Raw genomic sequence first — 12071 nt, forward strand, 5'->3', positions numbered from 1 at the left:
CTTGTCCATCTACCTCTTCATCTAGTGAGGTGACCATATGAGGATCACCGGTCATATGTTGAGTGCAACCACTATCAATAACCCAATGACTTCCACCGGTCTTGTAGTTCACCTACACATAAGAGATTCAAGCTTTAGGAATCCAAACTTGTTGATGGCCCTTCACCTTCTCAACAAGTGACTTAGCCACCCAAATCTTCTTAGGCCTATTCTTAGTATCCTTTCTAAGCATGTAGTGAGCATTGAAAGCAAAGGGTCTAGCATGCTTGGGCAAGGGTTGTGGTGGTGGAGTTTGGCACTCATGAGCAAAGTGGCCTTCTTGTCCACACTCAAAGCATCTCTTTGGCTTTGGCTTTGGCTTTGATTGTTGTTGTTGAACTTGAGCCTTCTTCTTTTCTACATGTGCCACATATCCAATGCCACTTCTATCCATCTTCATGATGGTGTTCATAAGTAGCTCACTTTGGAGATGCTTGCCTCTTGCAAACTTGCTCAATCCAATCTTGAGATGCTCTTTCTTCAACTTGAGCTTCTTGTTTTCTTCCTTTAGAGCATCATCTTTCTTCTCTTCCTTGAGCTTCTTGTTTTTTTCTTTTAGCTTCTTATTCTTAAGGATCAACTCTTCATCATGATCAAGAGTTTCTAGCACAATGGTGTTGTGGCTTTTCATTTCTTCAAGATCTTTCATGAGCTTCTCATTTGTGTTTTTGAGCTTGACATATTCATCATAGTCATTACACTCAACCACTTTCTTGCCTTTGCTACTAGATCCTTGCTCAATGCTCTCATCAATCAAATCATCACATGATGTAGCTATATCAATCTTAACAACATGGTTAGTAGCATCATGTGGCTCATTTGGTAAAAATTCTTGAGCAATAACAAGAGTATCATGATTGATCTTAAGAGTTGTATATTTATCTTTTAGCTTGTTGTGGCTAGTGATGAGCTCATTGTGCACCCACTCAAGTTTATCATGTTTGTCTTTAAGCTCTTTCTTAGAAGATTTGAGCTCCTTGAGTTTGGATGATATAGCATCATTAGTTTGTCTAAGTTCATCATTAGCCTTTTCCAATGTATCGCACTTGGCTAGGAGTGAATCATTTTTCGCATCAAGCTTTTCATTTGTAGCTCTACTCTTTCTAATGATCTTAGTGTATTTTCTTAGTATTTTGACAAGATCATCATATGTAGGTGAATCATCATCATCGCTATCGCTATCATCATCACTAGCTTGCTCATCATCACTACTATCATCATTCTTAGTTACCTTGCAATCACCCTTGGCCATAAGGCATAGGTGTGTAGAGGATGATGGCGATGGTGGCGGTGAAGATGCAAGATCAATAGCAATGGTGGCCACCTTTTCATTGTCACTATCATCATCGAATGATCCACTTGATGAATCAATGTCCGTGAGCCAATCACCGATAATGTAGGCCTTTCCACTCTTCTTCTTCTTGTAGAAGTCCCTCTTTTTGCCATCTCTCTTCTTATATGGCTTGTTCTTTTTCTTCTCATCTTCATTTTCATTACTTGAGTCATCTTTCTTGCCTTTGTTCTTGTTCTTGAACTTGTCTTTCTTGGGCTTTGTGCATTGATGAGCTAGATGGCCAAGTTTGCCACAATTGTAACAATCCATCTCGGAGATTGGCTTTCTTCTTGAGCTAGTGAAGAACTTCTTCTTCTTGCCGTCAAACTTGATGCCACTCTTGTTTAGCTTCTTTAGCATCTTGACGGTCTTCTTCACCATGAGAGCAAGACTTTCTTCATCATCTTCTTCATCACTTGAGCTCTCATACTTAAGTTTTGCTTTGCCCTTATCTTGACTCGCTTTGAATGCTAAGTCCTTCTCTTTCTTCTTTGTAGAGGATGATCCATCTTGTGGGGTGATGTGCATGTACATCTCATGAGCATTGATCTTTCCCAAGATTTGTGTCGGTGTAGCGGTGGAAAGATCACCTTGGTGTAGCACGGTCACAATATGGCCATATTTGTCAATAGGGAGGACACTCAAGATCTTTCTCACAACGTCGGATGGTGACATTTGAGTAAGTCCAAGCCCATTGACTTTCTCTACAAGAACATTCAAACGTGAATACATCTTATTAGCACATTCTTTGGGAAGCATCTCAAATGAATTTAGCCTTTTAATCACAAGATGATAGCGTTCCTCAAGCTCACTCTTAGTTCCCTCATGGAGCGCACAAACGTCCGACCATAGTGCATGGGCGTCTTTGTGGTTCCTTACGTGGTTGAACACATCTTTGCAAAGACCTCTAAAGATGGTGTTGCGAGCCTTTGCATTCCATTTTTTATAGTTCACTTCATCGCCTTGAAGTTGTGCGGGATTCTTAGGTGTTGGGAACCCTTGAGAGGCGGCTCTAAGTATTCTAATATCTAGAGCTTCTAGGTATGCCTCCATGCGAATTTTTCAATATGGAAAATCATCCCCCTCGAAGATAGGAGGAGGTCCATCCCCGTGAGACATCTTACTCTCAGCGGTTAAGCTTAAAAACGTGAGCACGAGGCTCTGATACCAATTGAAAGGATCAAGATGCCCAAGAGGGGGGTGAATTGGGCTAATTCTAAATTTTCTTGCAATAATCAAATCCTACGGATAGCCCAATTAACCCCTTGTGCCTAGAAAAGTGTTTTTATTAAATTAACGCATAAAATACTTGCAACCTATGTTCCAAACTTACTCTAGCATGGCAATTCTATGAATGTAAAGACAAGTATTAAATTGCTCAAAGAAAATACTTAAAGTAAATGCTCAAAGTAAATGGAGAGAGGAACGAGGCGATGTTTTGCCGAGGTATCGGAGAGTCGCCACTCCCCACTAGTCCTCGTTGGAGCACCCGCGCGAGGGTGTAGTTCCCCCTTGACCCACGCAAGGATCAAGTGCTCTCTACGGGTTAATTGTTCGACACTCCGTCACGGCGAATCACCCAAAGCCACTCACAACTTGAGTTGGGTCACCCACAAGCTCCGTCAGGTGAACACCAAGCTCCCAATTACCACCAAGCCATCTAGGTGATGGCGATCACCAACAGTAACAAGCACAAACTCTCACTTGACCACGCGAAGCCTAATAAGAAGATGGATGCACACTTGTCTACTCTTAATTCACTAATGAGGTTTCACTCTTGGATTCTCAAATCACAAACATCTCACTAGGACCTTGCTCTTCTTGGCACTCACAAACGTGTTTCTCAGCTGTTGAAATGAGCAAAAGTGACTCCACACACGAGTGGAGCTTCTATTTATAAGGCAGCCTGAAAAACGAACCGTTATGAGGTTCTGCGGGGTGATCAGATGCTCCGGTCGTGTTGACCAGACGCTCTGGTCAGTTCAACCCATGAACCTAGTAAAAATAAGTTGGCCAGACGCTGGCAGGGTCCGGTCAGCACTGACCGGACGCGTCCGGTCGCATAAGACCTTTACTGGACCCTTACTGGACTCGACCGGATGCTGAACCCTTAGGGTCCGGTCAGTACTGACCGGACGTGTCCGGTCATAGATTCCCTTCTCTGGAACCTTACTGGAGTCGACCGGACACTGCCTTTCAGCATCCGGTCACAACGAACACTGTCTGCTTGATCAAATGAACTGACCGGACCCTACGGCCAGCGTCCGGTCGCACCGAAACCAGCGTCCGGTCAGTTTTTGACCCTTCATTCACTTCCAACTCTCGAACATATGTGAATAAAGTTTGCTCCAAAAGATCTTAGGCATTCATAGGAGCTACCTAGAGCTAGTTTTAACAAGTGTGCACCACATCTAACTCACTAGGCTTAACTAGGTCAAGCTACCCGTTCATACCCCCCTTAATAGTACGGCCAAAGAAAAAACAAAGTCCTAAACTACTCTAAGTGTCTCTCCAACTCCAATCGACACTTAGAACTAGTCATCCTTAACCTTGTCGTCAATCATTTGAAAACCGAAACGATTTCCATCGTAGGGGCATGACCAACTCGATTGCCCAATCGATTTCCATTACCATGACCTAACTTAATTGCCTCTGCAAAACACACGTTAGTCATAGTAATATTGTATTGTCATTAATCATCGAAACCCTACTAGGGGCCTAGATGCTTTCAGTGAGTTTTACCTAGAAAGGTTTTTAATAAGGCAACATTGCACAAAACAGCTCAATTATCTTAATTTCCTTGTGTCCTTTGATGACTTTTGTTAGAATTTAGAATCTGTGATTAATTTATTACTTGTGAATGTGAAATACTGAAATATGAATGAATTGTGAAATGTGATTGTGAAAATGGAGAAGTGTTGGATGAAAAAAGTAGTTTGAGGTGTTTTAAGGGTACCGAGCTGTGGACTGACACGACCCGCTGATTTGGCCGTGCTTAGCAGGCCGGTATGGCATGGATTTTGGCCTGTAGGACCGTGCTTGGACCAAAGGCCAGGCACAAGACCCAAAGGGGCACGGACCGAGAGGCACGGCGTGCCGTGCCGGCCCGACCCCTGCAGGTCGTGCCGGCCCGGGTCCGGGCTGGCCCGTTGGCCGACTATAATTATAGTCTAAACCTGATCTTGGGCTAGAATTCTATTTCGGGCCGTGATGCCCCTTGGCCCAAATAAGTGGCCGGACGATCTCATGCGTCCAAATTCATCCAATGGTCCAGATTATGCCCACCTGAGATAAATGAGCCTCCTAACCCTAACTCCTCAACACCACCCACAGCCGCCACTCTCTCTTCTCTCTTCGACTCCATGCCTCCTCTTGCGACTCTCTACGACTCCTCCCGGGGTGGCGCGGCCGCGGCACCTGCCTACTCCCGCGGCGGCGCGGCGCGGCCTCTGGCCTGCTCGCTCGGCGATGCGGCGTGGTCCCCCGCCTACTCGCGCAGCAGCCCGGCGCGATCCTGCCTGCTCGCACTACGGCAACGGCCCGTGCGGCCGTGCAGAGGCGCTGCGGGGCAGCAGCCACGACCGGAACCCTAGCCGCCGGCCGAAGGGGTGGCCGCCCTTCTTCTCCCTGGCCGGATGGACGACGGGGTGGCTGTCGTTCTTCTCCCCAGACCGGATCGACAACGGGATGGTCACCCTTCTTCTCCTCCAGCCGGATTCGTGACGAGTCGGCCGCCATTCTTCTCCTCCGGCCAGATCCGCGACCTACAAACAAGCTATTGCGCGGCCATGTCTCTGGTCAGCGAAGCCGCGCCCATGCTGGTGAGTTCTGGGTGCCCCTATTCTGATCGCCTATTCATTTGTGTATGTATGCCGGCAACCTGTTTGTTTTATTTCCTAAGCACAAGAATGCGTCCAGGTTAGCACTGGCAAGTAGCCCCAATGTGCAAGTGGTGATGATGATATGAATGAATCGATAGGTAGAGCCTTGTATTATGTCTCCTGTGAGCGGGTTTCATTGCAGGTTTCATTTCAGCATGTAGTCTTTTCAGAACCGCTTACCGTGCCTATATGGATGACCCTTTTTGAACTTAGTGTTGCTGCTAATCAAAGTTTTTCTAGGCGCTAGGCAAAATCTAGGCGATGACCCCTAGCCTAGCGACTAGTCTAGCCTAGGCTAGCCTAGGCGATGCTAGGCGTTTTGCCAATTTAGTATAATATATAATATATAATATATATAGCATAATATATATATTTATATAGCAGAAATCATGAATAATTTAGATAGACATACCTTAGGTCCTTAGTCCTTACTTGTAGTTGATATAGAATAACAGAAGTGATGTTCCTTACTTGTAGTTGATGCAGCAATGCTCCAAGTCTCCAACAGTCCAACTGCAATGGAGAATAGTAGAAGACAACAACAGGCAGCAACAGAGAACATAAAATGGATAGAAGACACACATTACAACACATGATTCTCAGTTCTTAGTTCTCACAACACAAAACACAAACACACATGACAAAAGCAAAGAGTTCTAAGATCACAAAAGCAAAGCAAACATGACATGAGGCTGTCTCACACTTCTTCAGTAGGGTTCATCTAATCATCCATCACATAGTCATCCTCATCTTCATCAAACTCTTCTTCTTCGGACTGGAACTCTTCTCCTTCATAGAGCTCTCTCACCCTTGCACTTCTACGCAGCTCTAGTTGTTCTTCTGCTCCCACTGCATCTCCAAGCACAGACCAAGTTATCCCTGTACCTTCCATGAGTTCCTCATCTTCATTATCTCTAAAAACATTTACTGCCAAATCATCTCCATTCTCTTGGAGGAAACCTTGAGCTTCAGTTGTATCACTAGACAAGAGAACATCAGTAATTTTCTTTGACTTGATCTTTGCTCTCTTATTAAGCAGCCTATTGTTGAATTGAATGTAGACCAACTTGTTGAGGCGGTCTACAGTAAGCCTGTTTCTCTTCTTAGTGTGCACCCCATCAAACCCACCCCAATTTCTTTCACAACCAGAAGAGCTTGCTGTCAAAGATAGGATCCTTGTAGCCATCTTCTGTAGAGCTGGTGTTTCAGTTCCATACAGCCACCACCATGATGCTGAAATAAAAACACACACTATTAGTTAGTAGTTATAGCAGATTTCTTGTTAGATGAACACAACAAACAGCCATGTATAATCAGGAAATAACTTTTACCTGGATTATAATCAAAGTTTTCAAAAGTCCTTGCAAGCTTCTTGCTAAATGGTCCTTCTCTACTCTGAAACTTCTGGAGTTCAACATTGGCAGCTTGTTCTTGCATTTCCTCATCATGATAATAAAAAGTCTCCACACAACTGATAAAACCTTCTGTTATTTTGGGGACATCAAAGATTGATGGATCAGCATAACTATAGTGTGGATTCAGCAAATAAGCTGTCAAATGCAATGGAGAATCAAGTCTTCCAACCATCTTCTTCCCAACAATGTCAATAACATCCTTGAAACGGGACTCAACATTGCCAAGGGCCTCTTTGATCTGTCTCTTTGCCTTCAATAGTTCTCCATATACGAAACCCATGGATGGCTTCACATCTCCATCAACCAAACGAAGAACTTTGAACAATGGCTCAAAAACAGCCAATGTCAACTTCACATCCTTCCAAAAATTTGGATTCAATATAGTTGCTGTAGCATTTTTTCCCTTCTGTGATTTCACATCCTTTAGTGAGTCCCACCTACTATGAACCACCATCTTTCTTAGCTGGTCCTTCTTCTCTTGTATGCTTTCCAAAGTCAGAAAGTTTGAAGCAAACCTAGTCACTCCTGGCCTTACTATCTCTCTCCCCTCAGTGAAGTATCTCATGCACTCTAGTGTTCTTGTGTGCCCATAGACAAATATGGTGAATGCCTTTGCTTGGTCAACCACCTTCTTGAACCGAGGAATGTTGCCAATTCCTTGGAGCATCAAGTTGATTGTGTGAGCTGCACAAGAGGTCCAAAAGATATGTGGTCTCTTCTCATGCAGAAGCTTCTTTGCTCCCATGTTGTTAGAAGCATTGTCAGTCACAACTTGCACCACATCATCCTCACCAATGTCCTCAATTGCTTTGTCTACTAGTTCAAAGATGACTTCACTTGTGTGTGACACATCTGACATCTCTTTTGAGGAAATAAAACTGGTTCTATCAGCACAATTAGTGCACAAATTCATTATGCTTCTCTTCTTATCTGACCAAGCATCGGTCATAATAGAGCACCCATTCTTCATCTTCTCGGCTTCACGTTCTTGCAACAAACTATTGGTTCTTGCATATTCTTCTTCTAGCAATCTCCCTCTCAGGTCAAACATAGTTGGCGGTTCAATTCCAGGCCCAAATTGTCCAATTGCTTCACACATTTGCTTGAACTCATCGTTGTCACAAGCATTGAATGGTATTGCTGCCAATGTTACAAAGAAAGGAAATTAGTGCATTACTACAGCGATAGGTAGTAGCATAGCATCCAATGAAATCTGAAATAAAAAAACAGCAAGGAAATTACCATGGTTATAGGCCCATCTTGCAATATATTTATGCACCTCATGTAATCTTTCTTTCCAAAGTTCCTTGTTCAGCTTTTGTTGAGTCAAAGATTCAGATTTGGTTGCTGTAGGATCAATAGCTTTTGTCCATTTGTCCATGGGGCCTAATTTGTGAGGCTCTGAACTTCCAACACAAGTGACTTCCTCTGAGGTTCCAACCCTAGATACATGAACTTCCTCTCTAAGTTCTGTCTCACGAACAGTCTTCTCCTCCCTCTTCCTTTTTGCCTCATCTAGTGCTTTCTTGCACTTTTCTTGAGCCTCCTTTAACTTCTCTTTGGAGGTCTTCGTGCCCTGGCATTTCTTTGCATTCTTTCCTTCCTGGGCGATATGCTGCTTCAACCGATAAACCCCTCCAAACATGACCTTGTCACAGAGTATGCACTTCACCTGGTCCTTGTTGTTCGGATTAACAAGAACCCCAAACACCCATCCCACATCATCTGAGTTCCTTCTCAAGACATTTCCTCCCGCTGTTGCACTTCCAGAGTCAGGTTGACCCTCTGTTTCCGTCATCTGAACAATCAACAAATTACAAACATACACATGCAATCAAAGCAATCAGCCAATCAGTATATGCAATCAGATTTCAGATTACAGAAATCAAAGCAATCAGTATGCCTGTAGGCTGTAGCAATCAACCAATCTGAGTTTCAGAACATGCAATCAGATTTCAGAACAAGAAATCAGATATAATGATATATACATGCGGTACTACAACAATTCATAGATTCATACTTCAGATTTCAGAAACAGAGGAGAGGAGAGCAGCAGGGAAACAGAGCAGAGCAGTTCAAGGGAGCAGAGCAGAGCAGGGGAGGACATACCTTCGGCTTCGGGCGTCGGCCTTGGGGGCTGGGGCTCCGCCTAAGGGAGATGACCGCCGGGGAGGGTACTGGGCGGCGGGGAGTTGGCCGGCGGGGAGGCCCTTCGAGGCTTCGATGCGGGGAGGAGGACGAGCTGGGAGGAGACCGGGGAGGAGTGGAGGAGGACGAGGTCGGAACGGACTGGCGGGCGGGGAGGAGCGTCGGCGCCGGCGGAAGCTGCTTCCCGGCGGAGAGGAGCGTCGCCTGGCAGCGGAATAGCCTCGCGCGCGGCTTCGGTACCCATACGCGGCCTTATCCGTCGCGCGCGGCTTCGGTACCCATACGCGGCCTTATCCGTCGCCAACCTTTCCCGCGCGCGCGCTCGCCGGCCGCCGTGTAAAATTTTGCGCGCGCTGCGGGCCGCCTCGAGTCAATTCCGCGCCGCCTAGGGCTTCTGGGCGCTGCCGAGTCGCGCGGAGGCGCCGCCGAGTCGCGCGGAGGCGCCGCCTAGCGCCGCCTAGGCGCTCCCGTCGACTTGAGGGGCGACTACCCCCTAGTCCAGGCGCCGGGCCGTAGCCTAGCGACTAGGCGCGTCGTAGTCGTCGACTTTCAAAACTATGCTGCTAATATCATTATGTATCAACTTGGACAGAATAAGCTAGAGATAGTGAGGCTGGGAGATAAAAAAAAATATCAATTTTCAAACTGTCATTCTGGATCAGTGCTTTGCTAGTTCAAACTAAATGTCATTCTGGATCAGTCAATGATTGTGTTAAACATGTGTGAATGTTTATTTAAAAGAAATTCAGATTCAGTAAATATATGATATTTTGCTGCCTTGATATTTTTTTGTGAATTGAATTCATATTTTGGTTGCAGTCTTCTCCCCAGTTAATTTCGAGGATAAATTCTGATGCACTATCCTTTCTCAGTTACTTGTAGGGTCTTAAGTTTTGCTCTCTTCTTGTGTTACGATGGGCCACTGCAGTCCACTACGGAGTACCTTGCTAGGTAAAGATCTGTTTCTTGACTTTGCTAATATTATTCTTAGCTATGGAGTACAACTTGCTAAATTTATAACTGAAGGCCATAAGCTGTACCTGAGATAAATTACTTGGGTTATTGTGTTTTTGTGTTGCTCCTATTACTTCTTGACTCTATAGAGATCTGTGGTTGACGATGCTCTAGCAATCAGATGAACTTTGATACTTCATATACATCTTCCTATTTCTGTTAATCCTGTGCACTTATGGTAAAGCTTACCATCTATTACCTCTATTCTGGTTTCATGTGCAAATAAAAAAGAAAATTGAATACTATTTGTTGCATCCATTATAGTGAAAATCATGTTGATGTTTTGGATTTCCTTTGTGTTTGGTAAGGCATGTTTATCAAGTTATGAACTGGAATGGAACAATCAATTGGACCATACAGATTTGTTTCTTGGCGGGAATAAAATTGCAGAAATATATAGATGTCTGATTACTCCCTGTAGATATTTGTTTTTACCACTTACCATGCTTGTATTTTGTGTGTTTGTTTATCAAATGCACTTCTAGTATATGCGATAGCTTCCAGTGTTGCATCTGTTGAGATGATTCTTGTACTGTATGCAGTATGCACTCTATGGAACTATTAATCATTTCTTTCGCTTTCTGAAATCTGTTGCTGTGTAGGTCCTTGTCACTTTGTTATCGACTATAATGAAAGGTGGGCGCAAGAAGTCAACTTTGTCTAACTGAAGGTGGCTGCATGTGTTTTATATAGGAAGGTGCAGCTGTCATGTATTAGTGGTGTTAATAGATATGATAATCTTTTTGTTGCCTAATCATTACTGAAATGTAATGCTGTGTTAATATGTATCTGAACAGTTAGTGTTATGTATTGAATAGTGATATGTTAATTATATATTGAATAATAGCCCAAGGTGAGCTGGGCTGCATGTGTTTAAACTGTGTAATCATTTGGGCCCAAAAAAAAGTTGAAAGCTCTAGGAAGCCCATAATTGGGCTGAATGAGCCTAGCCCAACCTAAATTTAAAAAAAATGGTGACGTGGCATGGTCACCAAGCTGACATGGCAGTGCTGACGTGGAACAAGTCCAAGACGTTCCATTTCGTCACTACATGCTGTAGTCGCTCCTTGTGAATCTATCGAACATCTATTCAATGACGATTAAAGGAATATGTCCATGACGTTCCATTTCGTCACTACATGCTACAGTCGCTCCTTGTAAACCTGTCGAATAGCTATTTCATGATGATTGTAGACGTCACTGTTCTAGCGAGTCTCACGTTTTTTTTTCGCTCAGAAGGTTTATGACGGGGATTTTATGACCAATTCCAAGATCCTCACGGATAGTTATCTATGACGATTTTTAGGGTGTCTGACCAATTGATAACGTCATGTATCAACAAAATCCTTGTGGATGGCCTCCCGGTTCAGCTCGACGAAGAGCTTTCGGGCAACTCCCAGTCGTCGCTCATGTCAGGCATGACGACGACCTGAGAAGTAGAAGGTCTGGCTTTAGAGGGACCGATGCTGGCGGCGGCAGCAATGGAGACGATCAAATCCTCCGACTCATCGTCGGAGAGCTTGATGACACCCTTCGGCGGCGCATTTGGCTCCGGCTCCTCTGAGGTCGAGACGGCGATCTCCTCAGTGCTCGCCAACGCTTCTCCCTTCTTCTTCACGATCGCAGCCTCTTCTTGCAAGGGCGCCATGGCTGAAGATGGACTCAGGGCTGGAGCTGCAGACGACGTCGGAGCTGGGGACAACGACGCCAAGGGAGATGATGGAGGTGAGGCTCCAGCGGACCGCCCGGGCGAATCCCCGAGCAACAGGCGAGGGATCTTGCGGCGGCGAGCGGCGGTCTTCGTCCTCATGACTGCAAATGTGGAGACGCTAAGTGGATCTAATGCAACACTCAAACGCCTGCTTATAAAGCCAAGGCCGGGGTGATTGGGAAAGGGAAGCCAATCGTCACCCACGAACCGAAGCGACGCATTAATCGTAAGCCACACGTAATCCTCGGAAGACGAGCCGGCACGACCACTCGAGTGCCTGACAACCGCCGCTTGACTCATGCGGAGACTGCGTTGACAAGACAAGACTCCAAAGTATGGCTTATTTTATTCAAAACAACTCATCACCCAACTATGTGACTGTAACTTCTACCTGACCAGCCTTGGGTATAAGTCAGACCTTTTTCAATAAAACCCCAATTCCGAACACCCATAAAGGCCCCGAGTATAGGAAAGTTACCAAGTCCCGATTGATTGATAAGCTCGGGGGCTACTTGAAAGGTCCTTGTGTG

General features: G+C 45.0%; 1 protein-coding gene and 1 long non-coding RNA gene across 3 annotated transcripts; one reads left to right on the top strand and one right to left on the bottom strand.

The window, feature by feature from the left end:
• Nucleotides 1-4697: 4697 nt before the first annotated feature.
• Nucleotides 4698-10716, top strand: LOC136493273 (uncharacterized). Its single transcript, XR_010768323.1, has 3 exons — nucleotides 4698-5193; nucleotides 9689-9767; nucleotides 10433-10716. It is a non-coding gene; the product is annotated as an uncharacterized lncRNA (long non-coding RNA).
• Nucleotides 5743-9677, bottom strand: LOC136493272 (uncharacterized). 2 transcript variants are annotated; one of them, XM_066489339.1, is made up of 3 exons: nucleotides 7911-9677; nucleotides 6579-7808; nucleotides 5743-6486 (listed from the first exon to the last, which is right to left on the bottom strand). In XM_066489339.1, exons 1-3 carry the CDS (start codon nucleotides 8464-8466, stop codon nucleotides 5975-5977), a joined length of 2298 nt encoding a protein of 765 aa, XP_066345436.1. In that variant the 5' UTR covers nucleotides 8467-9677; the 3' UTR covers nucleotides 5743-5974. The 2 variants fall into 2 exon arrangements, with proteins under 2 accessions (XP_066345436.1, XP_066345435.1); XM_066489338.1 differs by having other exon boundaries at nucleotides 6398-7808; nucleotides 7911-8466; nucleotides 8778-9677.
• Nucleotides 10717-12071: the final 1355 nt, after the last annotated feature.

This window comes from Miscanthus floridulus, chromosome 11 (assembly GCF_019320115.1).
Source record: "Miscanthus floridulus cultivar M001 chromosome 11, ASM1932011v1, whole genome shotgun sequence".
Classification (NCBI taxonomy): Eukaryota; Viridiplantae; Streptophyta; class Magnoliopsida; order Poales; family Poaceae; genus Miscanthus; species Miscanthus floridulus.

Bases quoted from the DNA above. Each gene is read 5' to 3' on its own strand.
- LOC136493272 (XM_066489339.1), bottom strand. From the start codon at position 8,466: ATGACGGAAACAGAGGGTCAACCTGACTCTGGAAGTGCAACAGCGGGA. The intron at 7,809-7,910 runs GTAATTTCCTTG...TAACATTGGCAG, and splicing joins AAGATGGGCCTATAACCATG to CAATACCATTCAATGCTTGT. The intron at 6,487-6,578 runs GTTATTTCCTGA...TTTTTATTTCAG, and splicing joins TGATTATAATCCAGGTAAAA to CATCATGGTGGTGGCTGTAT.